General features: G+C 37.7%; 1 protein-coding gene across 3 annotated transcripts in view; it reads left to right on the top strand.

The window, feature by feature from the left end:
• Nucleotides 1–17540, top strand: part of Rad54l2 (RAD54 like 2) — a 143774-nt gene that overhangs the window by 44592 nt on the left and 81642 nt on the right. For all 3 annotated transcript variants that reach the window (XM_047564624.1, XM_047564623.1, XM_047564622.1), the window contains exon 2: nucleotides 11685–11876. In XM_047564624.1, the coding sequence (XP_047420580.1) occupies nucleotides 11738–11876 (139 nt within the window). In that variant the 5' untranslated portion in view covers nucleotides 11685–11737. The remainder of the gene's footprint in view (nucleotides 1–11684; nucleotides 11877–17540) is intronic.

Raw genomic sequence — 17540 nt, 5'->3', positions numbered from 1 at the left:
TGTCTTTTAGCCATATTTTCTTTCTTTTTCGTACTGGGAGTTGAGCCCAGGGTTGCCTAACCACTGAACCACATCCCCAAATTTTTTAAAAATTTGAGACAGGGTCTTGCTAAGTTGCCAAGGGTCTTGGTAAATTGCTGAGGCTGATTTTGAACTTGGGATCATCCTCCTGTCTCAGCCTGCCAAGCTGCTGGGATTAGTTATGAGGCACTGTACTAGGCTTTCCAGCCCTTTTTTTTATTTTGAGACGGTGTCTTGCTAAATTGTTTAGGGTGTTGCTAATTTGCTGAGGCTGGTCACAAACCTTGCTATCCTTCTTCCTCAGCGTTCCAAGTCATTGGGATTATAGCTGTGCAACACCATGCCCGGTTTAAGTTATCTTAATTCTATAGTACTGGAGTGAAAAGAACCTGTATATGCTCTCAGTACAGATTAGATTTTTTTTTTTTTTTTTTTTTTTGCGTGCTGGGGATTGAACCCAGGGTCTTGTGCTCGTGAGGCAAGTACTCTACCAACTGAGCCATATCCCCAGCCCAGATTAGATTAATTTTGACCACAGAGCAAGAATAACATTTATACCATAGCTGGATTACGTAAGTCTCCTTAGAGGACTGTTCAGAACTGGGTCACATATCCACATAAAGAGGGAGGGCAGACAGGTGAGTCCAATTTATGCCTGCTTGTTGGATGCCATTTGTTTATGACATTGATCATGCCTAGAGCTCCCAGAGACAGTCCAAGTGAGACTTTTACTTAATTCCTGCTGAGAAAGAGGGAAAGATTCAACTCTTAGCAAGAGGACACACTGTCTATGCATGGGATTGCTGGGAGGCTTAATTAGCCTTTTTAACCCTAAGTCATTGAGTCTAAAAGGAAAAAAAAGTTTGTTACTAATTAACAATAGAGACTGGCCAGGTAATATTTTAGATCTTTACTTTGAAATATAGTATTTTTGTACTTAAGTGTTTAAATCTTTGGAGAAGAACAGAAAAATATATACTTTCTTGCTGTCTCTTAGGAAATTATTTTTACCACAAAATACTTCATCATGTATTTGCTAAGAACATTCTCTTATATAATCACAGATCAATTTTCAAAATCAGGAAATTTGATATTGATATTATTTTGCCCACAGTCTATACTCAATTCTATAGGGTTTGTAGTACTAGCCTTTGTAGCTATTTTTTCTTCCAGGTATAGTATTTAACCCAAGATTACACATTGCATTTACTGTCCTCTAATCTGAAACAATTTTTGGAGGATTATTTTCCATATATGGTGAGGTATATATACTTATTCCCAGGAGTCGTCTTTTAATACTCATTCAGAGCCTGACTTCCTTATGACATTCTTGGGAGGGTGCTGCTGCTTTAAGAGGAAAGGGGTTGTGTTTGAATAGAATTCACTTGTGTAATTTAGTCCTTCCACATTTTAGTAACTACTAGCAGACTTGGTATCCAAAAGGGTTGTTTTGGCTAAGGTAGGGGAGGTATCTAATAGACTGGAAATGGTTAGACTTCACAGAAGGTCACTGACTCATGATGGTTCTACTTAGAATTTTTGACCTTGCAAAGACAAAAATGTTGTACACTTTTGATAGAAACCAAACCATACTTCCAGTTTTGAATTTTGATCTTTTCCCAGGCTAGCATATGCTGTATGATGCTATTGAAATGCTGGACAGCTACAGTGAACTCCAGCTCACAGTCAGCTGTACATCATGAGAGTATATAGCATGTACATTCAGTGTACTAGGTTGCAAAGCTATGATATTTGTTAGGTTAGGTGTAGTAAATGCATTTTTCAACTTAATATTTTCATCTGATGATGGGTTTATCAGGACATAAGCCCATCTTTATGCATATTTTGAACTGGTTAAATCACTAACCATCTTCATTGTTTCTGCTACTTTTCTCTTAATTTTAATATTCATTAGAAATATCGAAAACATTGCATGTGCAATAGTGTTGGTTCATCTGGGGTTCTTTTCTTTGTTTGTGAAATGAGGAGGTAGAATCTACTTTGAATTTCTGTTTACAAACCCTGTACGATTTAATTACTAATTCACATAAACTAAAAAGGTGACGTTTAGTATTTTAAAGATACAGTTTACCTTTTGCATTGATATGAATTTCATAGTTTAGTTAACGTATGGGAGTTCAAGAAAGAGATCTTCAGCCAAGCACAGTGGTGCACACCTATAATCCCAATGACTCAGGAGCCTGAGGCAGGAGGATTGCAAGTTTGAGGCTAACCTCAGCAATTTAGTGAAATTCTATTTCAAAATAAAAAATAAAAACATGTGGGGATGTAGCTCAGTGATGGAGCATCCCAGGGTTCAATCCCCAGTACCAAAAAAGAAAGGAAAAAAAAAAAATGAATCTTTAAATTTTTTGCTGCACTTGCAGATCTGGATTTATACCAGTAGCCAATTCTTTGATTCTCTTATACCAGCTGGATGTTCAGTTTAGTTCTGATACTGCCTGGAGTTCCTCTAGTCTACTATTCAGTCTTTCTGGTACTTAGCCCGATTCTGAGGCTGTCAAGGAGCTCCAGCCTAAGTCACTTCATTAGGATTATGAAGTTCCAAGAGTTTTAGGAACTACTACCCAGGAACCAGTGACAAAGATCAAGTATATTTTTGTATGATATCACAAGTAAAAAAAAAAAAGTAAGGAGCCAGAGGAGCTAAGTGCACAGAGTGTCCAAGTCAAAGACAAGTGAAAAATTGAATAGCCATATAAATACAATAACATTATTATATTTTTTGCTCTAGAATATTTTGAAATATAAGCATATACCACAAAAATAGTAGTCACCCATTAAAACTTTTATTTGAGATAGATACTACCTAAGGAAAAACTGTAGTAAAGAGACAACCTGCTAGGTACAGTGGCTTGTGCCTGTAATCCCAGGAGCTCGAGAGGCTGAGACAGGAGGATCATGAGTTCAAAACCAGCCTCAGCAATTTAGTGAAGCCCTAAGCAACTCAGTGAGACCCTGGATCTAAATAAAATATAAAAAAGAGCTGGGGATGTGGCTCAGTGGTTAAGCACCCCTGGGGTCAATCCTTGGTACCAAAAAAAAAAGGAGAGAGAGAGAGAGAGACAACCTGTATACCATGTATGTATGTGTTGCTATTTTCAAAGATTTGGTAGTAGAAAATCTAAAGTAATCAACATTAATTCAGAAAATTAGCCCTTTTTATATATTAAAGGATTGTGTAGGGTCCCTTTGTAGTCTTACTGAAAGAGCTTTTATTTTGAATAGTACGTGCATGGAGCTTTTCAGGATTTTTGTCTGATGGGTAGCTTGACTAGATCCAGAAGTCTTTCCCATAGTTCATTCTGAATGTTTACATGATTATTAAGGGCAGACCACCTCCTTCACACTCAGCTTGTATTTGTTTGGGTTTGAAAGCAGAGACTGCGCTCCTTGATTCTGAACTCTCAGGAGAGGGAGAAGCCTCAGAGTACAAGTGCTTCTCTTTTGGGAAAAGACTGGTGATGGGGAAGTTGGAAGGATGAAAAACTGAGAATGGTTTGGTTTTCTCTTTATTTCAGGGTCTAGCAGATAAAACTGATTTGCTTTCAGGATGATCTACATTAAGGGCTGTTTTAGACTCAAGGAAGCCTGGGGAAAGTGGACTTCATGCCACGGCCATATGGGTCCTTACTATAATCTCCATCTTAAGACATTTGAGTTGGGGCTAAGGGTAAACATACTCAGTGGTGGAGTGTACATTTAGCATGTGCAAGACCCTGGGTTCCATTTTCTAGTGTGTGCAAGTGTGCATGCATACACACGTGTGGAAAGAGATATAGGACTCACAAGTTGAATGGAAAAAGATTTAGTCAGATTTGCTTTCATTCTTGCCTTATTATCTCTTATTACATTGATAATGATGTTTGTGTGTGTGTGAATTTTGCAGAGCCCAACTTTTGTAGATGATGGAGTAGTGCCTGTGTCACCCAGCCTTCTCGGCCCCAAACTGTCAGCCCTGCTTTAGTTCATATCTTCTCAATCCAATAGTTGTTCCCCATGCCACAACCTTTATTCCTCTGTGGCCATGATCCATGGAGAATGAAATGAATGTTGTACTTGCTTCCTTCATAGTGAACTTCCAGACATTTACTCCTACTCATTCAAAATGCCTGGGATTGCTGCAGGGCTATATTGCTCAGTGACCTTTCCAGTGAAGGGCCTAAGCATGTGAGCTTGCAGGGAGCATAGGAAATATCAGCCTTGGCCATTTAAATGGGATGCAGATAGCAGAGATTCCCTGGTAAAAGTAAAAATCTGACTTTGCAACATGACTTCAGTCATTGAAAAAATTTTGCCTTTGATGGCTAAATTACATTTATAAAATAACCTGTTGTATATGATCTTTTTTAGTTTTTTTATTTATGTTTTTTTGGTTTCAGGGCTCGAACTCACCGGGGCACTTGACCATTGAGCCACATCCCCAGCCCTATTATATATCTTATTAGAGACAGGGCCTCACTGAGTTGCTTAACATTTGTTTTTGAAGAGGCTGACTTTGAGCTTGAGATCCTCCTGTCTCTGCTTCCTGAGCTGCTGGGATTATAGGCATTTGCCACCCGTGCCTGGCTGTATATTGATTTATAGATCAGATTAATCATAGTTTTTAAATTTGTTTACATTACATTTTACCTAGTTAAAATATTTATGATATTCTAGTAATCTGGTTGTTTTGCTTATACATTTAAAAAGTGCCAGTTTTTCTCTTTGTAATACATGAAAATTTGAGGAAATAGACTATTGATCTTAGAATCTTGTAGAACAGCAGTTGTCAAGATTTTGGTCTTCATTAGAGCAGAGGAAGGAGAATGGGGGAGGGAAGTACGGAAAAGGAGAAGGGAAATGGGATTGAAATCAAAAGATTTTTGGTCTTGGTTCCTTGGGGTCTTCAATTTTTAAGAGTGTCACTGGGTTATATTTATCAATATTTGCTGTACTGGAAATTAAAACTGAGAAATAATGTTAATTCATTAAAAAACAAACTCATTCTGTGTTAACATAAATTATTATTATTATTATTTTGATATTTTATTGGGGGCTTGAACCCCAGGTCCTATGCATGTGCAGCATGAGTTCTACCTCTGAGCTGTACCCCCAGATCATAACTTCCTTTTTCCGTTCTTGGAATTAAACTCAGAGCTTTGTGCATGCTATGCAATGGCTTTATCATTGAGTGTATCACAGGCCCCATAATAACATTTTTAATGAAAAATAACTATTTTTCAAAACAAAAATATTAAAAGAGCTGATTGTTTTTACTCATTTGAAAATGTCTGACTGAATAGACAGTGTATTCTTAGTGTTTCTGTATCCAGTCTGTTTTGACTCATTGTTTTGTTGTTGACTTATGCACTGTTGAAGTACATGAAGAAAACCAGCCACTATAGAAACATTTGAAAGGGGATGTGTTTAATAACCTTCCAATAATTGTATATATTCCTACCAAACTCTTTAATTTTTTTGTTTTTTTTGTAATTGGACACAGTGCCTTTATTTTATTATTTATTTTTATGTGGTGCTGAGGCCCCTGTAATTAACTTTTAAGAACTCTTCTCAAGAGTTTTGATATAGTGGGTCTGAGGTTGTAGCTCAGTGGTAGAGTGCTGCCTAGCCATATGTGAAGCACTGGATTTGATCCTCAGCACCACATAAAAATAAATAACAAAATAAAGGTGTTGTGTCCATTTAGAACTAAGAAAAAAAGTTTACTACAATATGGATTTGAAGGCATATCAAGGAACTTTTTGTGTTCTGGTTACATAAAAATCCATTAATGAGGCCAAGTGTAGTGACTCATGCCTATTATCAGGAGGTTAAAATGGGAGGTTTGCAAGTTTGAAGCCAGCCTAGGCAACTTAATGAGAACCATTTCTAAATGAATTAATGAATAAATAAACAAAAAAAGGGTTGGGGATGATTTTGACTTTGTGGCTCCCTCTTGCTTATTTTGAGACAGGGTCTTGCTAAGTTGCTGAGGGCTTTCTAAGGTGTCTTTAAACCTGTGATCTTACTGCCTCAGCCTCTTGAGCTGCTGGAATTACAGGCATACATCACTGCGCCGGCCTTCCGTGAAGGTTTGAAGTAGACATTGGTGTGATGAACAGGTCTTTGTCTTGCTAGGAAAGGGGGCTTTGAATAATACCCCTTTTTTGAAAAGGGGTTTAATAATAATTACTTTAGTGATCCAGAATGGATGTCTCAGCAAACTGGAAGGTTTCTATGGGTACTCAGTACTACACATGGACTGACATATCTTGAAATTATACAAGTTATTTGACTGGATTGTTTGGAAGAGGTATGCCAAAGCTTGATTGCCTTATTAGTTTTTTTTTTTTTTTTTTTGGTGTTGGAGATTGAACTCAGGGCCTTATGTGAGTGAGGCAAATGCTCTACCCGTTAGGTTACATTCCCAGCCGAGTTGCCCAAAGCTTTGGAATGAAAGTGTCTTAAAAGATTTTTTTTCCTACCGGGTATGGGCCGAGGCAGGAGGATTGTAGGTTTGAAACCAACCTCAGCAGTTTAGTGAGGCCATAAAGCAACTTTATTAAGTCCCTGTCTCAAAATAAAAAATAAAAGGGTTTGGGATGTGGCTCAGTGGTTAGCATTCTTGGGTTCAATCCCTGGTACCAAAAAAAAAAAAAAAATTTTTTTTTCTTTTGCTCTTCTTGTTAAACCCAGTTTTTTGTATTTATATTCTTAATTAAAAAAAAAAGTTGTACTTGCTCTGAAAATTGTTTGAGATCGTTTGAGGAAATTTAATACGACTGAAGGTCACCAGAATTAATGAGGACATGTAGTTAAAAGACAGGATCATGATGGTAGTAGACTAAGAAGGTATTTTTGAAATTGCATGGGCTGCTCATTACATGGGCTGCATGAGGCAGTGTGTGTGCATCTGTCACCCTCTGATTTCAAGATGGACTCTTTCAGGCATGGTCTATTGAGAATAAAGGGTGTTTATGTGTGTGGGTTCTTCCTATGTCCTTCCACCCCCATCCCAATGTCTCTAAGGACTATGCGGGCATGAATAATTCTTCTGATTCTTGACCAGGCACTACTTTGTAGTCAGGTGTCCTTGTCTTTGAATTAAGCAGGGCAGAATAACCTTTTCCTTTACTCTCAAGATTGCTGTGAGGGACTGAGCTGGGATTAGCTATGGGTTTCTTGTAATTATAGCATCTTGTTAGCAAATCCAATATATTAAACTGCAGGCTTATTAACGTGCTTAGGGGTGTGAATGTTCGCTTTTCATAGTGGTTGTCTTTAGAGTTCCTTTAAATAGCTAGATCTCCAGTTTCATTAAAATAGAATTTGATCCCAGAATTTGTGTTGTGAGAACACAGGTCTTCATTAAGGTGTACATACCCGTAATTACTCTCCTAGAGGCAGAGACCCTCTGCACTATGGATTCAAGTTGTATTTCATGTGGAATGAGGAGCAAATGGGGTGATGCGTTTTTGTTTTTTTTTTCCTGTATCTACTTACCCTTCATAAATACCAACAACCATGTTCTTGTTTATCCATATTTTTATTGCTGCTCTATAATCATACATAATACAATTATGTTTTGGGATCCATTGTTACCGTGTTCAACATGCTCATGATGTAACAATATAATTTGGTCAGTATTTTTCTCCAGTATTTTCCCTTTCCTTACCCTCCTGCCTACCCCTTGTCCCTTTCCTCTACTCCACTAGGTTTTCCTTTGGTTTTCATGAGAAACCACCTGCCTTTTCCTTTATTCTTGCTGGCTTCCACGTATGAGAGATAACATATGATCCTTGACTTTCTGAATTGGCTTATTTCACTTAACATAATAAAGAGCTAATTCTTGAATCAGGGATGCCTTTCCTGTGTTCGAAAGGCTGGTTCTACATCCAGGTTGTCAGTGTGGGTTAAGTCCCTTAGAGACAGAATGTGATCAGCTCTGCTGCTGCCCACCTAAGACCAGATTTTCCTCTGCCGTGTTCTCTTTGTTGCCTTTTTGAAGGAGATTAGTAACAGCAAAACTTATCCTTTAGATAGTTGGTATGGTTCTAAAGAGCTGAGAAGCGAGTTCATTTTGTTTTTTCTGTAAAGAAATTTAGTGGCTTGTGGAAGGGAGGGAAAGAGAAAAAACCAAATTTGATAGGATTAAAGAAATCCTTTGCTTTCTAATCTCTGTTATGAGCATATGATGGTCTGGATACTATTTTTATGTTTTTAATTTTTAAAATTTGATACAATTATTGTACATATTTATGATAATTTGGTGCATGTATACAAGGTATAGTGATTATATCAGGGTAATTAGTATTTCCCTGTCCTTAAACATTTATAATTCTTTGCATAGGAGCCTTTGAAATCCTTTCTTCCAGTCTTTAATAAATTGTTGTGAATTATGGTCACCCTTCTATATTGTAGAATATTAGAACTTATCCCCCTATGTAACTGTATTCTGGTACCTGTTATGCAACCTCCTCCCCACTGGGTACTATTTTAAAGTGTCTATATTGCTCCCCAATGTTTTGAGTAGAGAAATGAACCCATGTCTCTATATTCTAATAGTATATGTGGTTATTGGATGTTTAATTGATGTTTTGCATCTATTAGGAACTTGGGAATTGAGATTGTTTTGAAGCAGTTAGTTAAATGGGGTTTATATAGAAGATTGTTCCTTGTTAATGTTTACTTCAAGTGATTGTCATTCCACCACCACACAGTTTCTTTTCTAGGATGATAGTCATTCAGATTACCTACCTGATAATTAATTGTTCTTTAGAAGCCACTTTGTAATCAGCTGAACACACTGTAAGGAAAAAAACATACTGCTTTTCTCAAGCAGTATGGAATGAAACAGGGGTAATGCAGATTATAAACATTTATATCCAGAGTATACATAAATATTCAGATATTTCACTATGGCTATTGAGAAGTCAATTTCACTTCTAAATTTGCTGATTTTTTTATTGCTTCTTTTTTTTTTTTCTCTTTGTATTGGGGATTGAACTTGGGGTGCTCTACCACTAAGCCACAACTCCAGCCCTGCAGATGTTTTTAGACATGAGTTATTAATGGAAAACTTTAAAATTTATTAACAACTTACTGCACAGCTGTTCTTTGCTTTAGTTATCTTGAAAGGCAAAACACAGGACCCATCTAGACACACATACAATCTTAATTCCTGTTATTTTTAACTCTGAGCAATCCTAAACTTAAGTTCTAGTTTTCTAAAATCCTGAAAGAAGACAGCATTGTCTTTGAGATAGGTTCACAACTGTTCCTCCTCCTCCTCCTCTTCTTGTTCTCTCTTTTGCTCTCTCTTTTTGTTCAGAAGATAGAAGTTCTGTTTCAAATTGCGCTGAACAGAAATTTCGGTTCGGGAATAAGTTTTGTGTTTAATAATTAGAGACTTGTGCTTAAGTTTTTTTGGAGGAGATGGGAGTCATTTGAGGGTGACCTGATTTTTTTATGTGGTTGTCTGCAGCAGTTTGTCTTATAAAAGATTATTTGCTTTGTTCTCCCCTATCTTTTATTATGAAAACTTGGAAATATACAGAAAAATGGAAAGAATCACTGATTCTATAAGTTAATATTTTGCTATATTTACTTAGAACTATCTATCTATACATCTCTTTACCCTGTCCCCTCCCCACACCAGAAAAAAAAAAAATGACCTTAGGCTAGATGCAGTGGCTGCACACTTATAATCCCAAGGACTTGGAAGACTGAGGCAGGAGGATTGCAAGTTCAAGACCAGCCTCAGCAACTTAGGTAGACCCTGATTCAAAATAAAAAATAAAAATCACTAGGGATATAGCTCAATGGTAAAGTGCCCCAGTGTTCTATCTCCAGTACCAAAAAAAAAAAGAAAAGAAAAGTAAAAAGGACCTTTATACCTAATAGTAAAGTGATGAGGAAGGAGATGGGGAAGGAGGGAAGTAGACACACACACACACAATATCTGGTATATTGTAGACATAGTAAAGCAGGTTGGTAAATGAGGAAGAATAACCCAGGTATACTATAGACTTCTAGCTGTAGGATACAAAGACACAATTCCCATTTAAATCCCTGCCCTTAGGGATTTACTGTTGGGTTAGGAGGTGACAACAAAGAAGAAGATAAACCATTTTGCCAGGTAGCCCACATAATCCTTCATTGAAGATTAATAGTGTGGGATGGCATGACTGATGGAGTTCAGAAGAGGGCATATAATACCAGAAGTCTAGGGCAGTTTACAAAGACTTCTTGGAAGAATTGGAACTGGAACTGGGTCAAGAAGTAGGGAAGAGCCTGAGAACAACATATCTACAGGGGTCCACACCTGAGTTTCCCCACATGCTTGGGAGGAGTGACAGTGCTAGCTGCTTGCTGGAAGCCCTTCATTCAGGTGAATGGAGAATGAACTGCCCTCTTTACAGTGCTTAATGTCAGACCTTGCCCATATCTAGATGTGCTGTTATCCTTCTTTCCTGAATATTCCGAGTCAGTCTTACTCTAGGATTCAGCCCTTGTTGCTCATGGAGCATGGATCGTATACTTCCAGATGTCTCTATGACTCCTTTGCTTCTTTCTGGCCTCTGCTTAATGAGAATTTCTCAGATACCCCTGTATAAAAATAGCTCCTCCTCGTACATACCAGTCCTTCACATTCCCTACATACTTAGTTCTTCCTGCTATGCCTAGAATATAGCTTGTGATTGTAAATACATATATGTATATGTGTAGATAATATGGGTTCAGGGAGTTGGTGCACAGGAGATAGGTGATGCAGGAAGAAACAAACAAATGAGACCCCCCCCCCCCTTTTGAGGTACTGGCACTCTACCACTGAGCTATATCTGCAGCCCTTTTTATTTTGAGAGTGTTTTAGTCAACTTTGTGTTGCTGTGACCAAAAGACCTGAAGAGAACAACTTAGAGGAGGAAAAGTTTATTTTGGCTCATGGTTTCAGAGGTTCAGTCCATAGTCAACTGACTCCATAACTCTGATCCCAAAGTGAGACTTAACATCCTGGCAGAAGGATATGGTGGAGAGAAGCTGCTTGGGACATGGCAGAGAGAGTTCTCTCACCAGAACAAAATATAAACCCCAAGGCAAGCCTTCAGTGACCTACTTTCTCAAGTCATACCCTACCCACCTGTAGTTTCCCTCCAGTTAATCCATATCACTGCATCAATTCACTGATTAGGTTATAGTTTTTATAATCGAATCATTTCAGGTCCAAGTATTCTTGCACTGTCTCATACATGATTTTTTTTTTTTGGTGGGGGAAGAGGCTTATACCTAAACCATAATAGGTAGGGTCTCACTAAGTTCCTGAGATTGGTTTTGAATTTGTGATCCTCCTCCTTCAGCTTCCTGTGTTGGAATTTCAGGCACCTAGCACAAACGGGAATTCTAAGGGGTATAATTTTGTTGTTGTTGTTATTACTTTAAGATAATTTCTGGTCAAAGCAACCATGAGAAGCTTGAGCTGGCAGAGTTGCCAAAACATATCTCAGGGTAGTATAATCATAGAGAAGGTTGAAATTTGGATATGATTGGCTTGACTTTCTGCCTAGAAAAACTTCAGGGAATTCATCTTCAGTATATTTTTATTTGAAAGATTTGTGCTGCTAAGTGAAACCTTGGTAATTCTGATTCGTCTTGTCATCTAGGACCCTGCAGTGGACCATGAGTTGGTAATGCCCACTGAGGACCACTGGGAGCCATGTCAGACGAATCCGCCTCAGGGAGCGATCCAGACCTGGACCCGGACGTGGAGCTGGAGGATGCGGAAGAGGAGGAGGAGGAGGAGGAGGTGGCAGTGGAGGAGCATGACAGGGATGATGAGGAAGATCTGCTGGATGGTGAGTAGTAAAGGAAATTTTAGCTTGTGGGAGCTTAGTGTTTCTAGTTGGATTTTTTTTTAGGTCATCTATAATGAGAAGACACAGACTGAGAACTCATTCTCAGAAACTGGATTCTTATCTTCCACATAAGCCTTGTTTTAGTACTGGAAGAACCTTTAGCATTTAGCTCATCTTTCACAGCTGTATAGCTCAGGTCCAGAGATTGAAGGGTAAGGCATATTTGCCCAGGTCATGGAGGAGCAATGACAGAGTTTCTATGGTTATACTTTGCAGACTCAGGGAATGGACCCTGCGAGTAGGTGAAGGGTTGACTGTGAGTAGTCTGTGAATTTCCTGAAATCACACACAGTTCTGCTTGTGTGTATGTGATGGAATTTGTCTAGAGAGAGAGTCTTAGGTTCACACCCCTGGAAGCTGACTCCATCTCCTATAGTACAACTCTGCCTCCTGGCCACTTCTGGTGACTGTCAACTGCTCCTACTGGGAAGGGACTGCATCATCAGAGCTGGTAGGCTTCCTCTTAGTTCCTCTTATTTGATTTGCTCAGCACTTCCCACCTTCCCCCCCCCCCTTCTTAAAGTGACATTGAACCTTTTTTCTTTTTGTACCAGGGATTGAACCCAGGGGTGCTTAACCCCTGAGCCATGTCCTCAGTCCTTTTTTGTATTTTGTTTAGAGACAGGGTCTCATTGAGTTGCTTAGGGCCTTGCTAAGTTGCTAAGGCTAGTTTTGCAACTGTGGCTTGCCTCAGCCTCCCAAGCTGCAGGGATTATAGGTGTGTGCCACTCTGCCCCACTGAACCTTTTCTTTTCATTTTCAGTCAAGTGGTAGCTTATCTGACCAGCCACAGGGCTTTTCAATGAATTCTGGCTTTTCAAGGCATTGGATTTAGTTATTTATAATACTAATTGAGGAGTAATTTTTGTCTGTTCATAATAGACCCACCCCCTGTGGAACTAAACATTGCATTAGATGATGATTATCACTTGGATCTGAAGGAACGTAGGAAAATGTGCTCCATTCTTCAGATTCCAAGAGGATAAGCAACAATCCTTTCTCTTTGCTTATGTTACTGTCTTCAGTTCTTATGCATCCATCCTAACAGATGCCATATGGCTCAAGAATCAAGTTTCATTATATTGTCCTTGTTATGTTATACTGCCCAAATATCTGCTCTGTTTCCGTTTTACTTCTAACAGGGAAATGACCATTTAAGTTTTATTTGGCCCTGATGGTAGCACTTTCTCCATTACTAGCTTATTCACTAGCTTAGGTGATCACATTATTTGTTTTTATAAGGTAGGAGTAGAAATCGTGGAAGACAGTGATGATGTGATGGTATACTGTCTTCTTTGGCTTTCATTGTTCCTGGTGTTAGAGTCCCCAGGTGTCTGAATCACTTTTTGCTTTTTATCACCTGACTTCTGAGAATTATATTAGATACCCCTAGAATTATATTAGATACCCTTACTTCTATAAGATTCATATCATATTTTAGATGTTATTAGTAAGTATAATGGATGGAAGCATAGTCTCTTCTCTCTTGGCTTCTTGGAATCTTCTTGCCAAAACCTTAATTACAATGGGTATCCCTGGGTTCTATATCTGAGGATTCTATCAGCTATGGATTAGAAATATTTGGGGAATAAAAAGTGTCTGTACTGAATATACAGAGATGTTTTCTTGTCATTATTCTCTAAATAATATAGTATAACAACTATTTGTATAGCATTTTCATTGTATTAGGAATTATAAATAATCCCCATTTGTTTATTTATTTATTTAAAGTACTGAGAATTGAGCTCAGGGGTGTTCTATCAATGAGCTACATCCCCAGCTGCCTTCTTTTTTCTTTTCTTTTTTTTCTTATTTTGATTCATTGTACACAAATGGGGTACAACTTTTATTTCTCTGGTTGTACGTGAAGTAGAGTCACACCACTTGCATAATCATACATGTACATAGGGTAATGATGTTTATCTCATTCTATTACCTTTCCTTCCCCCAACATCCTCCCAACCCCTCATTTTCCTCTATGCAATCCATCCTTCCTCCATTCTTGCCCCCCGCTTTATGTATCATCATTGACTTATCAGAGAAATCATATGACCTTTGGTTTTTTTTGAGGGATTGGCTTATTTCACTTACCATGATATTCTCCAACTCCATCCATTTACCTGCAAATGCCATAATTTTATTCTTCTTTATGACTGAATAATATTCCATTGTGTACATATGCCACAGTTTCTGTATTCATTCATCTGTTGAAGGGCATCTAGGTTGGTTCCACAATCTAGCTATTGTGAATTGAGCAGCTATAAACATTGATGTGGCTGCATCACAGTAGTATGCTGATTTTAAGTCCTTTGGGTATAGGCCAAGGAGTGGGATAGCTGGATCAAAAGGTGGTTCCATTCCAAGTTTTCTAAGCAATCTCCATACTGTTTTCCAGAGTGGCTGCACCAATTTGCAACCCCACCAGCAATGTATGAATGCACATTTTTTTCCCCACATCCTCACCAGTACCTATTGTTGCTTGTATTCTTGATAATAGCCATTCTGATTGGGGTGAGATGAAATCTTAGGGTAGTTTTGATTTGCATTTCTCTTATTACTAGAGATGTTAACATTTTTTCATGTATCTGTTGATTGCTTGTAGGTCTTCTGTGAAGTGTCTGCTCATTTCCTTAGTTCATTTATTGATTGGGTTATTTATATTTTTGGTGTAAAGTTTTTCGAGTTCTTTGTAGATCTGGAGATTAGTGCTCTATCAGAAGTGTGTGTGGCAAAGATTTTCTCCCCCTCTGTAGGCTTCTCTCTTCACATTGTTGATTGTTTCCTTTGCTGAGAAAAAGTTTTTTAGTTTGAATCTATCCCAATTATTGATTCCTGCTTTTATTTCTTGTGTTATGGGAGTCATGTTAAGGAAGTCTGGCCCTAAGCTGATGTGATGAAGATTTGGACCTACTTTTTCATCTGATGGTGCAGGGTCTGTGGTCTGATTCCTAGGTGCTTGATCCATTTTGAGTTGAGTTTTGTGAAGGGTGAGAGATAGGGGTTTAGTTTCATTTTGCTGCATATGGATTTCCAGTTTACCCAGCACCATTTGTTGAACAGGCTGTCTTTCATCCACTGTATGTTTTTGGCTCCTTTGTCTAGTTTGAGATAACTGTACTCATGTGGGTTTGTTTCTGTGTCCTCTATTCTGTACCATTGGTCTACCTGTCTGTTTTGGTGCCAATACCATGCCGTTTTTGTTACTGTTGCTCTATAGTATAGTTGAAGTACTGGTATTGTGATACCTCCTGCTTCACTCTTCCTGCTAAGGATAACTTTAGCTATTCTGGGTCTCTTATTCTTCCACATGAATTTCATGATTGCTTTCTCTATTTCTATGAGGTACATCATTGGGATTTTAATTGGAATTGCATTGAATCTATATAGTGTTTTTGGTAGTATGGTCATTTTGACAATATTAATTCTGCCTATCCAAGAACATGGGAGATCTTTCCATCTTCTAAGGTTTTCTTTACTTTCTTTCTTTAGTGTTCTGTAGTTCTCATTGTAGAGGTCTTTCACCTCTTTTGTGAGATTGATTCCCAAGTATTTTATTTTGTTTAGGCTATTGTGAGTGGGGTACTTTTCCTAATTTCTGTTTCAGATGACTCATCACTTATGAATAGAAATGCATTTGATTTATGTGTGTTGATTTTATATCCTGCTGCTTTGCTGAATTCATTTATGAATTCTAGAAGTTTTTCTGGTGGACTTTTTCAGCTTCTCTAAGTGTAGAATCATGTCATCAGCAACTAGTGTTAGTTTGAGTTCTTCTTTCCTAGTTGTATCCCTTTAATTTCTTTGGTCTGTCTGATTGCTCTGGCTTAGAGTTTCATGGATGATATTGAATAGAAGTGGTAAAAGAGGGCATCCCTGCCTTGTTCCGTTTTTAGAAGGAATGCTTTCAGTTTTTCCTCTCCATTAGGAATGATGTTGACATGGGCTTAGCATAGATAGCCTTTGCAATGTTGAGGTATGTTCCTACCATCCCTATTTTTTCTGTGTTTTAAGCATGAAAGGGGTACTGTATGTTATCGAATGCTTTATCTGCATCTGTTGAAGTAGTCATATGATTCTTAGCTTTATGTCTGTTGATGTGGTGATTACACTTATTGATTTCCAGATGTTGAACCAACCTTGCATCCCTGGGATGAAACCCACTATCTTTTTAATATGTTTTTTGATGTGATTTGCTAAAATTTTCTTAAGAATTTTTGCATCTATGTTCATTAGGGATATTGGTCTAAAGTTTTCTTTCCTCCATGTGTCTTTTTCTGATTTTGGTGTCACGGTAATATTAACTTCATAGAATGAGTTTGGAAAGGTTCCCTCCTTTTCTACTTTATGGCATACCTTGAGGAGTATTAGAATGAGTTCTTCTTTGAAGGTCTTGTAGAACTTGACTGAGAATCCATCTAGTCCTGGACTTTTTTGGTTGGTAGGCTTTGATGGCTTCTTCTATTTCTTTGTTTGAACTTGATCTGTTTAAATTGTGTATGTCCTCCTGATTCAGTTTGGATGGATCATATATCTCTAGAAACCTGTCGATGTCTTCAAGATTTTCTCTTTTGTTGGAGTATAGATTATCAAAATAATTTCTAAATATGTTTTGTATTTTAATAGTGTCTGTTTTGATATTTCCTTTTTCATCACAAATTTTAATAATTTAAGTTTTCTCTCTCCTTTTCTTTGTTAATGTGGCTAAGGGTTTATCGATTGTGTTTATTTTTTCAAAGAAACTTTTTGTTTTGGCAATTTTTCTATTGTTTCTTTTGTTTCAATTTCATTGATTTCAGCTCTGATTTTAATTATTTCCTGTTTCTCTACTATTTTGGTGTTGATCTGTTCTTTTTCTAGGGCTCTGAACTGTAATGTTAGGTCGTTTACCTTGTTGACTTTTTCTTCTCTTCTTGAATGTGCTCCATGCAATGAATTTTCCTCTTAGTACTGCTTTCATAGCATCCCAAGGTTTTGATATGTTGTTTCATTGTTCTCCTTTACCTCTAAGAATGTTTTTTTCTCTCTCCTGATAATCTTCTGTTATTTAGGCATCATTCAGTAGCATATTATTTAGTCTCTGGGTGGGTGGAGTAGTTTCTGTTTTTATTTTATCATTGATTCTAATTTCATTCCATTATGATCTGATAGAATACATGTATTTTTTGTATTTGCTAAGAGTAGTTTTGTGGCATAACATATGGTCTGTTTAGAGAAGGATCCATGTGCTGCTGAGAAGAAAGTTTATTTCGCTCGTTGATGGATGGAATATTCTATATATGTCTGTTAAATCTAAATTATTGAGTAGTTATGAGTTCTATGGTTTCTTTGTGGAATTTTTGTTTGGGAGATCTGTCCAATGGTGAGAGATGTGTGTTAAAGTCACCTAGTATTATTGTGTTGTGGTCTCTTTGGTTCCTGGAATGGAGAAGGATTTGTTTGGACATATATGGATGCACCATTGTTTGGGGCATAAATAGTTATGTTGTTATGCCTTGCTGATTCATGCTTCACTTAAGCAGTATGAAATGTCCTTCTTTATCACTTCTGACTAACTTTGGCTTGAAATCCATTTTATCTGATATGAGGATGGAAACCTCTACTTTT

Source organism: Sciurus carolinensis, chromosome 9 (assembly GCF_902686445.1).
Source record: "Sciurus carolinensis chromosome 9, mSciCar1.2, whole genome shotgun sequence".
NCBI lineage: Eukaryota > Metazoa > Chordata > Mammalia > Rodentia > Sciuridae > Sciurus > Sciurus carolinensis.
This window is presented reverse-complemented; position numbering and strand designations above follow the sequence as displayed.